The sequence below is a fragment of the Pelecanus crispus genome, chromosome 17 (genome assembly GCF_030463565.1).
Source record: "Pelecanus crispus isolate bPelCri1 chromosome 17, bPelCri1.pri, whole genome shotgun sequence".
NCBI lineage: Eukaryota > Metazoa > Chordata > Aves > Pelecaniformes > Pelecanidae > Pelecanus > Pelecanus crispus.
Genome location: NC_134659.1, coordinates 8,832,607 through 8,850,838, shown reverse-complemented (window position 1 = coordinate 8,850,838; position 18,232 = coordinate 8,832,607). Strand labels below are relative to the sequence as shown.

General features: G+C 42.6%; 1 protein-coding gene across 1 annotated transcript in view; it reads left to right on the top strand.

Moving 5' to 3' along the window:
• Positions 1-18,232, top strand: part of KDM5B (lysine demethylase 5B) — a 60,886-nt gene that overhangs the window by 39,061 nt on the left and 3,593 nt on the right. The window contains exons 16-24 of the mRNA XM_075722242.1: positions 594-718; positions 1,042-1,192; positions 4,865-4,979; positions 6,992-7,347; positions 8,502-8,640; positions 11,333-11,512; positions 12,372-12,530; positions 14,380-14,865; positions 17,199-17,310. Coding sequence (XP_075578357.1) covers positions 594-718; positions 1,042-1,192; positions 4,865-4,979; positions 6,992-7,347; positions 8,502-8,640; positions 11,333-11,512; positions 12,372-12,530; positions 14,380-14,865; positions 17,199-17,310 — 1,823 coding nt within the window. The remainder of the gene's footprint in view (positions 1-593; positions 719-1,041; positions 1,193-4,864; positions 4,980-6,991; positions 7,348-8,501; positions 8,641-11,332; positions 11,513-12,371; positions 12,531-14,379; positions 14,866-17,198; positions 17,311-18,232) is intronic.

The following is an 18,232-nucleotide window of genomic DNA, read 5'->3' as shown; positions in this document are numbered from 1 at the left end:
ATATTTATTGTATGTGTAGACATTGCAGTTTGATAATCTAGTGCCTACTCTGTTTTGTCAGTGATGCTAGTCTTGGTATTCTGTTTCTCTCAGTCCTTTGCAAATACAGTGCCCCCAAAACAAAGTGCCTCTTTTGTGCTCGTATACAAAGACTCTCTCTTCTCAGCATTCAGCTCTACTTGCTCTATAATGGCAAAAATTGCTGGATAAGTTAGTTTGCTTCTTTATTTGTAGCAACAAGGTCATCATCCCTTACATCCAGTCCTTGCCAAGTAATAATTTTTTGCTTTTGTTAGCTTTCCTTCCTGTTGTCATCTTTCCTCTCCTGTTGTTTGTTACATCTTTGTCCTACATGAATGTAGCTTGTCCTGAGACAATTTCACAATTGCTTCAATTGCAATGTTGAAACTGCTTTTTGAAGCAATTGCAATGTTGAAATTGTCTTAGGAGGAACCTGATGTGGTCTTAATTACCCTGGGTGCATAGTAGATCATTTCTGTGTTTTATAGACCAACATGTGGATGCCCCTCCCTTCTGCCCTCCTGCTCCCCCCTAGTTTTTGCTGAAGAGTTTCAATTCTGTGCTTTTCATAGGTACCGCTATACCCTGGAGGAACTCTATCCAATGATGAACGCGCTAAAGATGCGTGCGGAATCATACAACGAATGGGCCTCCAATGTTAACGAAGCTCTGGAGGCAAAAATTAACAACAAAAGGAGTAAGTATCTTACCTTTTGTCTACAACACATAATTTTAAATGGCTAATTTTTCAGTTTTTAGTTTCTGAAACTTAGCAGCTTTTTTCTTATGTGATAACCAAAGGAAATCATATATAATTCCATGTTTTAAAGTAAATATTTTAGCTGTTATAGTCCCAGAAATTATGCTAAACTGTCTCTGTGCGAGGAGATTGTAACTTTGACACAAAATATAACTGAAGTTGAAATAGAAATATATTTAATGTGTTGTGTTATTCAGCCATACCATTTAAATATCCATCACAAAGGGTGACTTTTGTTAACTTAGTATCTTTCCCAAAAGGTCTCATCAGTTTTAAGGCTTTGATAGAAGAATCAGAAATGAAAAAGTTTCCAGACAATGATCTACTGCGACACCTCAGACTGGTTACCCAGGATGCAGACAAATGTGCCTCCGTTGCACAGCAGCTTCTTAATGGCAAAAGGCAAACCAGGTAAACGTTACTACTACATGTTTCGCAACAAAATCGAGTCACTGAAGATAGATGCCAGTGTTCTGTAAGACTTAAAAATTAAAGCAATCTTTTTGTCCTCTCGAGAGCCATCTTTTACAGGGAGATTCACCGTTCTTGCATGTAATAAGTTAAACATCCTGTTTTCAATCTCTTCTTCCTCTCTGTTCGACAGTTGGGCAGTAAATTCATTCTAACGTTCCCCGAAAGGAAAAATTGGTGTGGTATTTCCAGACAAAGCAACGCCCAACAAGATACAGTCCACTTGTCTTTGTGCCATGGGGACTGAAAATCTGTCAGTGGTGCATATGTCATTATATTCATTACACTTTATGCTTTGTGGAAAAATAAAGTGTCTTAACTTCCTGAGCTGATGATGATGGGAATAGTGTATGAGATCTCTGAAAAATACTTGCTCTTTCTTTGGCAGCACTTAATGTTGAATCTTTTAGACAGGTTATTTGCTCGAGGAATCTGAAGATAGGGCAGTGTTTGGGTAATATATTCTTTGTGAACTGGATGTCTGGCTGCCTGGTCCTGCTAGCACTTTCTAGTCTGAAATGAGTTGAAAGGAGTCAGAAGATCCAGAAGGAGAAGGCCAGGCCTCCTCACTGCATCAGTTTGTGACTGTATCGAAGTACTAGCCTTTCTCTTTGGGGATCGAGAATCTTCTGTTGTAGATTCTTCACCCAGACTTACAATGGCTGTACCTAGTCACATGGGATGATAGGTTTCTAAGAAAATCTTGGGTTTATATTTGTGGAGGACAATATTGCTCAAGTTCAACAATCTTGACAGCATGAAATACTTCAGGAAAAATGATTTCTCTTTTCCAGTCTGGACAACTTCACCTGTCTCTGCTGCTTTGAACAACGTGGTGTTTGTCAGAGCAGTTGCTCTTTGTGCTGGTATAACTGCACATGTGTGGTTTCTGCATGTTGCCTGCCTCAGCAGGTATCTCCTAGCTTGTCACTCCCTGTGTCCTTGCAGTGCTTTAAAGGCTGACTTGGAAGGACTTTGGCAGCAAAATATTTGACTGCTATTTAGACATTATTTTTGTACCTGTGATTTCACTTCCTAGTCATCCTTGTGGAAGTCTTTGTAGCAAGGACTTGATAAAAATTCAACTTCGGTGTCTTGCACACACAAGAGGCTGAAGCCTGTGTCACAGCAAAGTAAAAATACTACAACAGGAATTGAAAAATTCAGCACTCCAACAGACATGTTTTCTTCCAGATAGGTAATTTCGAGCCCAGAGATTCATGGAGTTGTTATCGAAGGATTTATCTGTTCCTAATCTTTTCCTTTATTTAGTGTTGAGCCATCTCTTCTTGTTCTGGCATTCCCAGTCCGTGTGTTCTCCCATCCTTGGTATTTGCTCAGGTCTTCTGATGATGAACTTGGAGCAGCAGCCCGGCCCTTTCCAGCTGTTCTGTGCCAGATGAGCTCTTCCAAGAGTCTTTCCTGCTCTTAACATGTGCTTGACTTTCCTTGGCCTAGGAAGAGCAGGGAGCAATTTTTATCTTCGTCTCCTTGCCTAGGTCTGTTCTTTTGCCACCGTGACAGTGTATCAGCCTTTCTCACGGCTGTACTTGCCAGCTCCTTCAGCATTACAGACCGAGATGAATAATCCTCCCAGTGTTGCACTACACGGGATCAAGGCAGTGCTTGGATTACATTTCTCATCTGCTCTAAAGTGTTTTTAGCCCTTCTCTCACCACTTCTCCCTTGAGTTTTTTGTGGCATATTTCTGGGAAAAGTCCAGTTGCATGTCTTCATAATTAGAGTTTTAAAAACCCATGCTGTTTGATGGAGACTTTTTTTTCTTAAAAGGTTGAAGGGGAGGGTGCTCATAACCTATGTAGGAACATAAAAAGAAAGGAATAATCTGCTTAAAATCTTAACACGTGTTCCATCAAATGGAGTTTCATCTATGTGAAGTTCACATATCTGCAGGATGTTGGGCAGCCTTCATCACACCGACTGCCATGTATTGGTTATGAAGGATTGTGGATTCTGCCTAACGTTTGTTTCATACTTTTGACAAACTTCCCTTTATGGACTGAACATTTTGTTTGATCCTTCGTTTGGAGGAGTCATGCAGTAGACTTGACTCAACTGGAAAGGTTATCCCTGTTCATCATGGTAGTCAGCGATACTCGAGGATTTCCTCCTGTATAGCATACGCAACAGTTTGTGGAGAGAGAAGACCAAGGTAGATGATAAATATTCTCTGAGAGTAAATCCTGTGACTCGCTCACCATCTTCTCTGTAGTACCTTAAGAAACGTAGACGGGCTGTACTTCCCCGTTTCCTTTGGTTCTTACGGTGATGGGAGATTAAGTAGCCCTAACAGATGCTGTTTGGAAGATTGTTCTGTGAACAGCTGTCTGAATCGGGGCAAAGGATGGTGTAGCCCTCGTTTCGCTCAGGCACTAGCATGTAGATGATACTGGAAGGGAACAGTGTGGCAGCAGGGCAAGTACAAAGGCATGTTGTCACTAGCCATCCCGTTCCTTCTCCAGGCCTCATGGTACCTTTTCTGCTTCTTAGAGTCTCCAAGAGTTGAGAGACCTTGTGCTTGGAGATCTTTGTGCTTAATAGCTCTGCGTGGATGTGGGCTTTTCTGTGAATGCTTTTTTTTTTAAGGTTCATGTAATTTCTGGTTATCGAACACATCTCGTGACAGTCACTTTTGCAGTTTAGATATGTGTATATGTGTGTGTGCGTATGTATATATACATACTTATTTTTAGAACTTGTGCCTTTTCCTGGAAGATACTGCAGAATTTCCACAAAAAAATAGTAAAACATTGTAGATCATAAAACAGCCTGTGTTGTACCTGAGACTTTGAATTCATTTTATTGTTCAGCTTACTGTGGATTTTGAAACTCCCAATGTGATCTTGCATATCCTTTAAAAATACCTATTTTTAACATAGAATGGTAAATTAAAATTTATTTTATAGTGTTCACATTCCACTCATGCTGGCACGTCCTGCTGGGATGTTGTTTTCCTCTTTTGTTTAAATGGCATATTGTGGATTAAATTGGAGCCAGCATTGTAAGAGATTTCTTTCCTTTTCTGTTCAGGGTTCTCGGACCTAGTTAATATTGGCTTGAGTTTAGAGACGTTTTTAATATTAGCCAATTTGTTAACACTTATAAGCCACTCATTTGATACAAAGCTTTTAGATAAAAATGAAAATGATGATTTCAGCGTAAAGAGGACTTTTCAGAAGTGCCTACATGACCTGTGAATATAAAACCCATTCAAAATTGGGATTTGTTCTCTTTTGGTATGGACATGGGGAGAGCTTACTACAATAGCTATTGCAACATAACTGAATAGTTTATCCACAATTGCTTTGTGTTCTGGAAAAAAGCCTAATTTTATTCCATAATAATCAGTGCTCTTCCAAGGCTGAGTAGTTGTTCCAGAATACTATTTATATGAAAGACTATTTTCAACAATAGCTTAATCTGCTGTAGCTAACTGAAGTTTTTCAATGTAAGCAAGCCCTAGGCTGCTTTTGAATATTCTATTATTTGTGAGTAAAGTTTCACTTACAAGAAATCATAAGCAGATTTTTGAGAAGTTTAGAAATTTTTTTTAAGTGGCATCCAACAAAGTTGAATTGTGTGTAATTGCAGGTACCGCTCCGGAGGAGGAAAGTGTCAAAATCAGCTGACTGTGAATGAGCTCCGGTTGTTCGTGAGGCAGCTGTATGCTCTACCCTGTGTCCTCAGTCAGACACCATTACTAAAGGTAATTTGGAAAATTCTAGGGGAAGGAACATGAGCGTTTGTCATAGTGATGTATTTGCACTGCATTAATCTCCTATCGTACTATTTGCTCCAAGAATAAATACCTTTAAACTGGCAGGCCCGGGTAACTTGTGCGCATGAGTTGCTTAAGAATGGAGCTCTCTGACCTGCTGGTGTTCGTTGTCAGCAGATTTTTATACTACCTACGGGAATCAAAATGTTAATGTTGTATGAAGTAATGCAAAAGCAGCAGCAGGATGACCTGGGTAACTACAGATTAAAAGTTTGGGGTCAATTAACTAGTCTCCTCTTAAGAGGGAGGCCAGGTTTATCTGAGAATATTCAAAACTCTATAATGCTCTGAGTGACAGCTCTCCCATTTGCATCGCTTTCTTCTTTGTTAATCCAGAATCAGCTTTCTCATAGTCTTGTAATTAGATAGCTCCTCGTGCTATCCACCCATGTTCCAGGAAACAACACAGATAACCCTAGCCAAAGCTACCAGCCTAGGCTACTACCTAAATACTTGTTCTAGCAGAGTACCTGCTGCTGACAGTGAGTCAGATCTTTGTCTCCCACGACCATCAGCTAGTGCTGATTGTTTGCTCACCAGATGATCAGCCCTCAGACAAGTTGAAAGTAATTCAAGATTTGGTTTCAGAATTTGCCTAAATGTTGCATATCACACTGAAGGGTAACAACAAAAAAAAAAAGAACATAAAGTTCTGGGCAACTGCAATTCCTGCCTTAAAGAAGAATGGCTTTGCATATTTGTGACTCTTAGAACCAGGAGATGCAGTGGCCAGCTCCTGAACCATCTCTTAAGTGTCCACACAAAGCTGAGAGACCAGAGTGTATCATGGAACTTTGAATCAGAATAGACCAGTTCAACCCAGCTTTTATGAGTATTGCTTTTGAAGCTTTATCAGGTCTGGAATGTGTGAATCAGATTTTATGTAATCCTATTTACAGTTATTTGTTTATAGCATTGTAACTCTGTGAAGTTATCTAACTATTTAAAAAGCAGAAGTTTAGAAATGCCAGACATGAAAACAGTTCTTCTCCATCTGGCATTCTTGAACAGGGAAATATCAAACACATATGGTCAGGGTATTCTTTTATATCAATCTCAACAATACTAAATTATATTAGTCATGCAAATTAGGCTGTTGGTATAAATGACCAACAGTTAGTGGAGATTGGTTCACAATTTAACATACCTCTAAAAAGGCTTTATTCCATTATGGGTGAGATTGCCTACCCTGGCAAACAACCTCATTGGCAAAATACCAAGATGTCAGCTGCGAAGGAAGAACTTCCTGCTGGAATAGCATCTCAGCCAGTACTAGGAGCATTGGGCAGGATGGCTACATATAGAATAATTCCAGCCTTCGCAGTGAGATGACTCTGGCTAACTGTCCATTATCCTGGGTGAAGTGCAAACAGCCACAGATGTACCTTTTTGGGGTAATTAGCTGTTGAACATACAGAGAGAGAGAGAAGGTGTTCCACTGCATGAGAGAGTAAAATGCCTGTGGCTTACTGGGACTGTGTTCAGCTCAAAGACCTTAACAGTGCAGCAGAAATGAACCCTAGAAGCTCCATGCCCTTCCCACCTTTATTCAAAGCCTTCTTAATTGTTCCAGAACAAAACCAGAAAACAGCACTGATGGAACACTTAAAATTTCCCTTTAGATTCTTTGTACTCTTCTGAGATCTCTTTTTGACACCTGTCTCTTAGTTCGAAGGAGTTTGGGGTAGATTTCCTATGTTCTATGATCCTCAAGCTGGTGGACACGTTACGTATGAGGAGATGGGATATAAACACTACATGTTGAAGATAGACTATTTAAGTGTTCCAAATGTCACGACAGTTTGCCGTGCATGTTGTGTGCGTTGCAATGTGGCGTTTGCCAGGAGGCTTGCACTTAAACGTTTAAGCTTGCGCTTAAATGTTTAAGAGGTTTGGCAGTGGATTTTCTTCTGATTTGTTGTTGCATGTGTATATTTCAGGATCTTCTTGATCGTGTGGAAGCTTTTCAACAGCAAAGCCAAAAACTCCTTTCTGTAGAAATGCCTAGTGCTGCAGAACTTCAGGAGCTGTTGGATGTCAGCTTTGACTTCGACGTTGATCTACCCCAACTGGCTGAACTGCGGATACGTCTGGAACAGGCACACTGGCTCGAGGATGTGCAACTGGCTTCCTCAGACCAAAACTCCCTTACTCTAGATGATATGAGACGTCTTATAGACTCAGGTGTTGGACTCGCTCCCTACCCAGCGGTTGAGAAAGCAATGGCAAAGCTGCAAGAGCTCCTTACTGTATCTGAACACTGGGATGACAAAGCCAGAAATCTGATAAAGGCCAGGTAGAAGCTGAATCTTAGTGTTGCATTTTGTAGTTCCATGAGCTGTTTAAGATGGAAAAAGTTGGCCTTGCTTCTGAAGGGGCTCCCTTTTGTTCATCCAGTTCACAACACGAAGGCAAAACTTGTGCCATCCAGGCGGGAAAGGGATGGAGAAGGGTGATGAGTGACTGAGTGATTTTAAACGTTTGCAGTGTTTGTGGTGCTCTGCTATTGTTGCGCAAGTTTTCCTTTCACCCCGAGGAAGGGGGGTTTAAGATACCTTTTCCTTCCTTTCTACCTTCTTCTGTCCCCCAGTGTCGGGCTGGAGGATGCATATCCAGATGGAGCTTAGTATATACTACCAACTGGTAAAATTTTATTATCTGGACTATTTCTAACATTGAGGAGATTTTTCCAGATCAGTTGGCGTAGGGGAGAAGGAAATGAGCCAAATACACCCTTACTGAGAAAAAATTTTTTGCTCATTGCTTTGGCCTTCTGATTTATAAAGTCCAATGGGGGAGAGCACAGACTACTTTAAGTTTAGAAAGGTGGCACTAACTTGTATGCAAGGCTTCTTCCCTCAGGATTCCTGATTTTTTTAAACTTATTTTTTAAATTTTTCCCTCAGCCTCATAATAATGAAAGCATTTGAGTGTTTCTTACTCATTAGTAACCATAGTATTTTAAAATGATAACTTCGTAGAGCACAAAACTGTAATAAGTTTGGGTTTACCCAAAACAGAGGTGCAGTTGAGTTTGTACTTTTCTAAAGCATCAGAATCGAATTGTGAAATACAGAAAAGCCTTCTCTGCTTTTTTAACCGGCCAGTGTGGAATGTCTTAGTTGGTACTGTTTTGAGGTTCAGGGAGGATTCAAGAGTCTATCATTCAAAAGCTAACAAATGTTAAATATCCCTTAAGCCCAGAAGTGTGAATATTGAAAAAACAGACAACAGATTCCTTGATGCTTTTAGCATCTCTAGTAGGAGTCTATAGCAAGCAAATTTCTAAAAGCATGTCTGCATTACTAAAGCCCTGGTTGTACAGTAAGCGTCTCTAGTGCTAGACATAATGTCATTATTTGGTGTAACCCTTTGGTTTTACTAAGCCAAATGAGTAGAACTCCAACTGTATTGCAGTGTTTCACATTCTGAGGTGTTTTGTTTACATAGGCCACGGCAGTCACTGAGCAGTCTTGTAGCAGCAGTGAAAGAAATAGAGGAGATCCCAGCCTACCTCCCAAATGGTGTCGCGCTGAAAGACGCGGTCCAGAAGGCCAAAGACTGGCTGCAGGAAGTGGAAGCTCTGCAGGTGCGTAAACTGTGCTCCTGGCTTCTGGGCGAGTGATGGGACCTGCTGCCAGGGTAACAACCCACGCTCTGTGCTCTGTGTGCAGCTGGTGTGCTTCAGCATCCCCCTGAATTAAGAGTGCTTAATCTGTAACATCTGTTGCCTTAGACATGGTGCAGTTATGGGCTGATGAGTGCTTGTTTTTACCTCTGTTTCTGGACCTGATTTGTATTCCTTCACCTCTGCAATTCACTGGCTGCAATAAAATCTATAAAGAAGCTGTGAACAAAAATCTAAAGCTGGAAAGATACTATACTGTGGAGCTTTACCTTAAGGTATATTTTGCTCTGTCACTAATAACAACGATCATGTTACCTGGTAATCGTATTTTTGTGTACCATTCTGGAGATGAAAGAAAAATACTGTCTTTGTAGTACTCCTATGCAGATCACTTTCTTGTTAGGTAAGGTTAAACGTTTTGCACGCTAATGGAAGTCATTTTGCTGAGATGCTTCAACCACTGTCCTAACTTAAAGAAATGTGTCTTATTTTCAGAGAGTGCTTTCCTAACATCAGCAAGCCAAAGAACAGCTATACTGTAAAAGATGATCATCTTTCTGCACTCCTGTAACACATAGTATAGAGCAGGTGACACAAAGTTCTGCTTGCTGACTCTTGTACAGACAAATCTCGTGAAGTGTTTGTCACCAACAATATCATTTCACAGCCTTCATTTGCTTGGCTAAACAAATAATTTTCCTCTAGCATCTTCTAAAAAAAACCCCAAGATTTCCTGATCCAGGAATATTGCTGATCAGGCAAGTGTCCTGTCCTTGTATTTTCTGCAGTTTTGAATGTACCTTTCTGGAGCATGCCTCGTGTACTGTACCGCAGGTAACGACTCGCCAGATCTGACGATATAAGGATATTAATACTTACTGGTTGTGGAATCGCCTCTTCTGAGGCCCCATAGAATTCACTTGCTGTTTCCACAGCTGTGTCGTTAGCAGTATTTCAGACATCCTGTCATTGAGAGGTATTCCCTCATCTGTTAACCACTAAGCATGGCCAATCTCAAGGCTGTTTCTTGTTCTGTTCCTGTGTGGTTGGTCTTTGGTTTTGTAGATTAAAATACTCGTAATTTTGTAGCAGTTCTGTTGGAATTTTGAGGTAGAAGTTACTTGGTTTCTTCTTCTCCCTTTCCTGGTCTCTTGATGCTCTACCATTTTTTGAGGTTCCTTCCAGCTTTGTGTGATTTCTGTTTCCATGTTCACACTCTGAAATAAGTCTTCAACTGAGCAGAAAGCTGATGGCAGACATTGAAAACCATAGTCTTCTAAGCAAAACGATCTGTGCAGGTTTTCACCTTGGCTTCTAGCACTTCCCACTTGAATCTTTTTTAACCTTTCAGACTGTTTTATTTGTGGACCCAGTTTCCTTTCCTGTGTTTTTAGGTTCTTTGCTCCTTTTACAGTTCAATGGTGGCTTAATTCCCCCCCCTTGTCTCTTCCCGCTTCCCCTCTTCTGTTGGCATGATTGCTTGGACAGCCAGTCACTGTGCTGGTTCAAGCCCAAGTGAGTAACTGTGGCTGGGACCGACTCTTTGAAGTGGTTTGTGGCTCAGCCTCACAAGTACTGGTGCGAGGGGTCCGTGGGACTGCACAGATGAGGAAAGGGTGGGACTGGGACAGCCCTGATCTCACATTTTGATATAAGTTGCCAAATACTGCCTTAAATTTTCATGTGTCCTCATGTTTTTTCTATAAAGTGAACTCTGATCTGACTTACTAGTATTTTCAAGCTTATCTGAAGTAAACTGGGCTTTTAATCAAAATTTCTTTCCAGTCAAGAAGCTTTTATTTAAAAAATAAGTTGTCCTGGGCTTTAAAATTTTGAAGGAACAGACTTCGTGGAATACTTTTGTTTGAGGGCTGTCTTGGGAGGGCATAAGTGAATTGGTCTTGGCATTTGCTTACTTCTTGTTTTGGATTCTGAAATTCTGCCTACTGAATATGGAAAAATGTGTCTGTATGTGCCAAGAATTTTTGCTTCAGTTCTGCAAAGATTTTGGTAAATGCCTGCAGTCGTTGTGACTTGCAGGATGTTCTTGGTGTCGGTGCTTTGAGGTTTGCTGCTAGAGATGTTGGGGTCGTTCTGGATAAATAGTTCTCGAGTCCCACATCACTGCCTGTTTTAGAAATTACCTCGCAGTGCTGCTTTACTGCTGGGACTCTTGTAACTGGGTTGGCTTAGGCTGCTAAGTGAACGAACAGAGCTCGCTTTCAAATGGCACAATGGATACTTGAGATGGTTCCTTGCTCTTGGCGTGCCGGGGACTGGGTTAGACTTGCCTTCTGGGTCTATTTTAAAATTATTTTGATTTTCTGCTGTGAATGCAGATTGGTAGATGTGGGAGTCTGCTTATACTGTTGGCAGTCTCTTGTGGTGGGTTTTTTTTTTTTTTTTAAACTGTCATTTGGTAAGTGTATTCCCCCCCACCCCCAAGTGTTTTATTAGTTTTGTCTGTGTATTTAATGACTAGAGCATGAGAAGCACAAATGTTGGAATAACAGCTATGGAAGTGACTAAAGCGTCTAAGCAGTAAATTCTTTTTTACAAGCTCTACCTTCTAAATCTAAATGACTTGCTGTGATTTGTGGAAGTGGTGTGTCTTATATGCATCACGCATTTTTTTTAATTTATAATCTGATAGGTTGGAGGACGTGTGCCTGTACTGGACACACTAGTGGAACTTGTCACAAGAGGTCGATCTATTCCAGTGCATCTGGACTACCTGCCGAGGCTGGAGTCCTTGGTGTCAGAAGTTCAAGCGTGGAAGGAGTGTGCAGCTAACACATTTCTGTGCGAGAACTCCCCTTACTCACTTCTGGAGGTAAGAGATCTCGGCCCTGGAGACCATTCATACCACAGCAGAAGCACATCTGAGTTACTGTATTAACTCATGAAATAGCGGTGAATATTAACTATATTTGCAAAATTGGTTTAGGATTATCTTATTTATTTAAACATATTTTTTATTAGATAGACCTATGCTTTTAATGATAATTTAAAACTTTTAAAATGCTTAAGATTTAGCTCTACTTTCTCTATTTTTAATCAGTGGCTAACGAGAGCATGCTGTGCCACCGTCTGACATTTTCAATACGAATATGGGAGTACTGACACATATTTGTAGCACTGAATTTACTTCAGTGCATCGTGCTGCAGCCGCTGAAGCGCAGGTTCACACCCGCTTCGCCCACCTCAGGCCTTACAGTTGGGCGGCGTAAGGGGGAGGCTGTAGCTGCTTTAGCTCACCCGCTGAAGCTGTTGCTGCGTGTGTCGACACCGGCCGCTCTCGAGCAATCCACGCCCCGGGGCCTGCGCTGAGCCCCTCTTGCCCCCAGCCCTCCTCTCTCTGCTCGGGCAGATGGGAATGCAGGGCAGCCCCTGGAATCCTCTGCTGTTTTCCAGGGCTCTCGGCTTAAATCCCATGGAGGCTGTTTAGTGTATCAGCTGTGTCTGTACCAGCAGCCTAGATGAAATGTGGAGGTGTTTGCAGTCTGCCCATTTTATAGAATTGAATTTGTAACCTTCCAGCTCTCCCCGTTTTCCAGATAACCCCATTCTAGTCCCCCAAATCTTTGGAAAAATCTGCAGGAATCCCTATTCTAACCAGTCCTAGGTGGCTGCGTTAGGGCAGGATGAATGTGTTAAAATGTTGCAGACGATACTGCTGCTCTGCCCGCCAGGTGTTGTGTCCCCGGTGTGATATTGGAATGCTGAATCTGAAGAGAAAGCAGAAGAAGTTGAAGGAGCCGGTGCCAAGTGGAAAGAAGAAAAGCACTAAGCTAGAGACTCTAAGTGACTTAGAAAGAGCTCTCTCCGAGAGCAAAGATACTGCATCTGCGGTACGTGGCTTAAGATTTTTTTTCGAACTGGAGTTCCCTCTGAGTTCTTTGAGCCTGTGCTTATGTTTGCCTCTCGTGCGGGAGTGTTATCTTCTACTCTTTTCTGCTTGCTGTGCTGTTCTGCAGAAGGACTTCTAGGGCTGCGCTTTTCTGTGCTTGCTTCAGACTTCCCAAAATTGCTTTCAGTGGAGAAAACATGCGTTGTCATTGTGCATAAAGTAGCCTTAAAGTAGTCTGCCAGGCAATGCCCGTAGCCTGAGTAGAGGAAAATTGAGGCCTATTTTCCCCCACCATACCAAAACCTTATTAAAGATAGGATAGGGGTTTCCCAAGACTGATCCTTTCAAGCAACACAATAAGCCAACACCATTTATAATTAAAACAAACACTGTAAATAATTAAAGAAATCCTCATGCGTTATGAAGTCAAGTAAACACTAGTTCTGGGTGGAGCAGACTTAGTCACTGGTGGTGGTAAAGTGCTTCATCCTAAAGGACCTATTTCAGAGCCTCTACCGTGGTCAGCTTAAGCAATGTCCCGTGATTAATGAGGAGCAGTAGACTGATTTGGTAGGGTTTGAATACAATTGTCCCTTTAGGTATGGGACATTGAAGTTTTAACCTATGGCAACTACTTGAAACGTGTACATTCAGTGCTTCGGTTTTGGCCTCCCTTGTCTGGAAATCCAGGCTTGCCGGCTGCATCCCTAGGAGCAGGAAGGAGAAGAGGCTGAGCCCCGTGAAGGGCACACCCTTCTCTTTGACCTGGGAATCTCTCGTTCATGGCTGGGGTACTGAAAGAGAAGGCTACTCACATGGACGGGACCCAGGAAAATGCATTCATTTAGCGTGGCAGGTTTTGCTTCTGACGCACGAGGGGAACAAGAATCTTCTCAGAGTGGAGGTTTGGATACTTTCACAACCCAACGCTGTAGCTGCAGTGCTCAGCACCCGTGCGTGCATAATGTAGTGTGCTGCGCCCGAGTCCTGTATCTGCCCATGCTGGACACAGTTGTCTAATTTTTGCATAGCTGATTTCTCTCTAGTCATCACATTTCAAAGCCATGGTGTGGGAAATAGCTGTTTTCGTATATATTTATAAACACTCCTGTATATATTTATTTTTATATACATAATAAAATGCATAGAATTTATTAGTTGCAGCTGCTACTAATAGCATTTATGAAACTGAAACATACTGCTATCTTTAATAGCAGCTAATGCTAAAGATTCCTGAAAAAAAAGGATCATGAGCAGGTGTAGAAAGGGCAGACACCACGTTCAGGAGTACACCTGAATTTTACTTGGTGTTTACAAACCCCAGAGTGAAGCAGGTACGGCCCTGTGCACCTGACAGTGTGTGCCAGGTGGGTATCAGAGATGCATTTGTATTTCTGAAAACTGCCCGGATATATTTTAAGATTGTATTATAGAGAGTCAGACTACATATTTGAGAGACATCTTCATAGAGAAGTACCTGCAAGCTGAATCTGCACTTGTTTCAGAATTTAAGCTGCTTTAGTGAAGGTAATGTTTTTGTAGTACAAAACATGAAGGATTTGGAACAGAGAGGAAGGGAGTTAGGAGGGTTTTTTTGCAAAGGAATAAGCGTTGTGTCTCTGGGCCTGATGAGAAAATGGAAGGAAACTGAAGTCACATCGCTGCACACCCTCATAACTGCTTCGCTTCAAACATTCAAAGCCTTGAAGGTGTACAGGGCTGAGGAGCTGCTTAACAATCTGAAATACTCGCTGGCATGTCTGAAGAGTGTGATTGTGCAGAGGGCAGCCTGCTTCTGATGGGTCATGTTCCTTTTGAGTTTACATCCCTTTCTCTCAACTCCCTTTTAGATGGCTACACTCGGGGAAGCCCGATTAAAGGAGATGGAAGCATTGCGTTCTCTGCGAGCGGCAAATGAAGTGAAGGTGCTGTCTAGCGAAGAGGACGCAGAACTGAAAGTCTGTCTGTGCCAGAAGGAGCCGGCTGCTCCGATGATACAGTGTGAACTCTGCAGAGGGTTCTTCCATACCGGCTGCGTTTCGGTGCCCAACGTTTTGCAGGGACCTCGTGTGTGGCTCTGTCCACACTGTCGTCGGTCAGAAAAGCCACCTTTAGAAAAGATCTTACCGTTGCTGGCCTCGTTGCAGCGCATCCGTGTGAGGCTTCCCGAGGGGGACGCCCTACGGTATATGATCGAGAGAACTGTGAACTGGCAGCACAAAGCACAACAAATGTTATATTCAGGGAATCTAAAACTTATACAAGACAAAGTTGGCTCAGGATTATTGTACAACAGATGGCAAGCCACAGCAGGCCAATTGCCGGAGACAAACAAGGTGAGGCTGAGCTGCTTTTGGGTTTCCCAGTGGGTGGCATGTGGTCAGCAAGAACAGGCTGTAACACCTCTCTGGGTTCTGGGTTCGTTGTATCTGCATACAAATACTGGCAAGGCAGATTGTTTATGTGTTGCTTTACAGATGTAAGGAGTTTGGGTTCTGCCTTGACAGTCAGCCAGGATGTGCGTGTGCTCCAGCAACAGCTCCATGTTCTCCTTCTGCTGGAGCCCTGGAAACAATTACTCCGAAAGGGCCTGTTTTCCCTTCTCCTCCTCCCAGCCTCCGTGCTCTAACGTGACACTATTAATGACAGAGTTGCTGAAGCTATTGTTTCTAGAGTGCTTAGTATTCAATTAGTCTTTATATTCTGTTCTTACAAGTATTTCAATATAGTTTTAAGTGTTGAGAATTAGTAACAGAGGCACAAAATGTCCAGTGTGTTACCAGCTTAGCTCTCCGATGAGGTGGTTTTCAACAGGATATCTTCGTCCGTTACTGCTCCTTCTCCTTATCGCTTACACTAAAACTCCCAAGCTGAGTGTTCTGCTGATATTACTGAGTTAAGCTGCAGCAGCTGTTTCAGGTGTGGTCATGAGGGAGTTTCAAACTTCCTCCAGTAAATAAAGATCTTTCAGCAAAAAGTGCATGGCAAGTAGGGAAATGGGTTAAGCACTTCTAGTTTTCCTGAGATAATAAATGCAGAAAAAATCTGAAATACAAGGTCTGTGCAGCATAAAGAACATAAAACATTCCAAAATGAAATGCACGGCATAAAGAACATAAAACACCCCAAAATGAAACACACTCTGTTGCTTTTACTTTTTGATTGAAACACCTTAGTTTTGCTAGTCCAACCCTCTTACAGTTAGTCTGTGTGCCTGTGTTTTCTTGCTCGGTTATGTTAAAACATAAAATGTGCTGTGCGGAGGTGTTGTAGCTGCTTCTCTAGCTCAGCTATACATAGTTGCTTGTGTTGACCAAATTTTTCAAATAGGCAAGCTTTAGTTTTTAGGCATCTAAGAGAATTTTTCTGATAATTTAGGTTTGAAAGTATCTTTTTAGTAGACCAACTAGCGTAGTTGAAAAAGAGTGGGCAACATTTTGGGCATATAAGTTGATGTTCGGGCCAGAAATGGAAACAGTAAGCTAGTTTTATTAGAGCAGTTTTATTAGCTCAGCGTCATACTGTGAGGTTCCTCTGACCTGAAAGCAGTCTAACCATTTTTGTGTGGTCTGGAGCTCAAGTCAGTAAACCTCCTCAATCAAGGTAACTGTAGCAGAACTAGTTCAGGTCCTTGTGACCACGCTTCCCAGATCAGAAGTCCCTGGGGCACTCAGTGGCAGAGCATCTGACCGTGTGCGTCGGGTTGGGTCCCTCGCTGTGCCCGAGCTCAGGAGCCTTCCTGCAGCCAGCGGGACTGAGGGCAGGTCGGAGGTGGCCTCCGGAGCCATCTCGGCACAGGCGCTGAGCTAACACTTTGCTCTCGGTGGATTTCAGGTGGTTTTTTGGTGAATCCAGTGTCTCAGCATTGCTCTCCTGTCCTGTAACGATCTTGTTTTCCCTGATCTGGTGTAATGCAACATTCTCATTCCCCCAGAGGAGCTCGTAGCAGTAACCACTGGAGTTGGGCTGCTTTGGCAGCGGCCGAAATGAGGAATGTGGAGCGTTTAGATGAGTTTGAAAAGAATTGATGAGAGCCAGACTTTGAAAGGGGCCCAGACACTTGAATTAGTGAGGTAGATGCTATTTTGGAAGGCATCTGGTGAGATGCCTTTCTAACACTCATGAGTCCAAACCTGACACTTGCTGGCTTGCGTAAGTAAGCGCACGTTTTGCCGTCGGCATGTCTTCTGTGCGTGCTGAGGTAAGCAGAAGTGCTTCAAAATGGGTTGGTGTCTCCTCGGATCAAGGCAGTGAGAAATGACTTCTTTATTGTGCACGAAAGGAGGAGACTGTAGTATTTACCCAGAGTCAATTCTAGAGCTGAAGCCCTCGCTGCCACAGGTCAGGGTTATCCCCACGGTGACTCTGCTGTGTTCTCTGCTGCACAGGTTCATCCTCCTCTGGTAGAGCGTGCTGCCGCATGCGCTCGGGCTGCTTTCTGATCTCTGTGGAAATGATAATTCACAGCTAACAATTCAGGCAATAAAGTTGCTTTTGCCTGTTTCCAGGTGTGGGATGAAGGATTTGGGTGTATTAAATGTAACGGTTAGTAGGAATACAAGATTTAAGCAATTGTAAGAGAAACAAGTTTTGATTCTATTGCAGTTATTTGACACTTCAAAACTACATGTTCAGTGAAAATATCTATGCATTATGCTTTGTTTTCTAGGTTTCCCAGACAATTGGAGCTATGTCATTCTCCATGCCTCATGACTGGGATAACAGAACCATATATTTACATTCTCCATTTTCTACAGGACAGCACTGCATCCCACTCCATGGTTTGTAATCTTCACTTTGATTTTTTTTTTCCTTTTTTTTTCCCCCTTTGTTTGGCAAAGAGAGGGTGTCCTGGTCAACAGGAGATGGCTAAGGCAGGGAGGCATGTGACACTGCGGTGTGTCTGGTTGCTTCACTGTCCCCTCAGCAGCTTTGGAACTTCATGTCCAGCTTTGGCAGAGGGGTGAATTTTTCAATGATACAAATTTCCCACATGTAATGAAAAGATGTGGTGCAGTAGGAGAAGAGGTATCAGCAAGAGCTGGCCCCTTCCCCCGTGCACAGCACGCAGCAGGCTGTGGCCAGACCAAGGGGTTGTAGGAGGGGAAATGGATGGGGGGGGGAAAGGGGGGAGACCACTGAAACTGTGCGAGCTGATGGGAACAACGTAGGGAAGTAGTGCTGGAGACCACAGGGTGCTTAATCCATAGGACACGAGTCCATGTAAGTTTTGCTGCAGCACAGCTGTCACAGAGTCTCAGAGACCTGAGAGTTTTCTTAGGTGCTGCGGCTGCTGCTGTGCTCCAGGTCACTCAGCGCAGGTTCTGCATGCTTCCCAGCTCAGACTTTGTGTTCATTGGACTAACACGGACATGCTATGAATTGCATCATTTTACGACTGTAAAATAAGCTATTTATCGTTTCTTTCCTCCTGGTGCATAATGCTCCAGGGACACAGGTCTAGGCTTATCTTCATGTTTTCAAATCAGTGCAGCTTAGTCCATACTAATTTTACACAAGACACTTCAGTTTAATGTTAAGTTAAAATGAAACAAGGCAGTCCTTTGTACAGCCAGGTTTAGCTGTCAGGCCATATTTGAGTTGCCCTGAATACTGGATTAAAAAGCTGTTATTTACACAATGATTTTGACTTCCCTTAGCTGTGCCTATTTCAGAAGCCCAGCGCAAGCTTGGTAAGCTTGA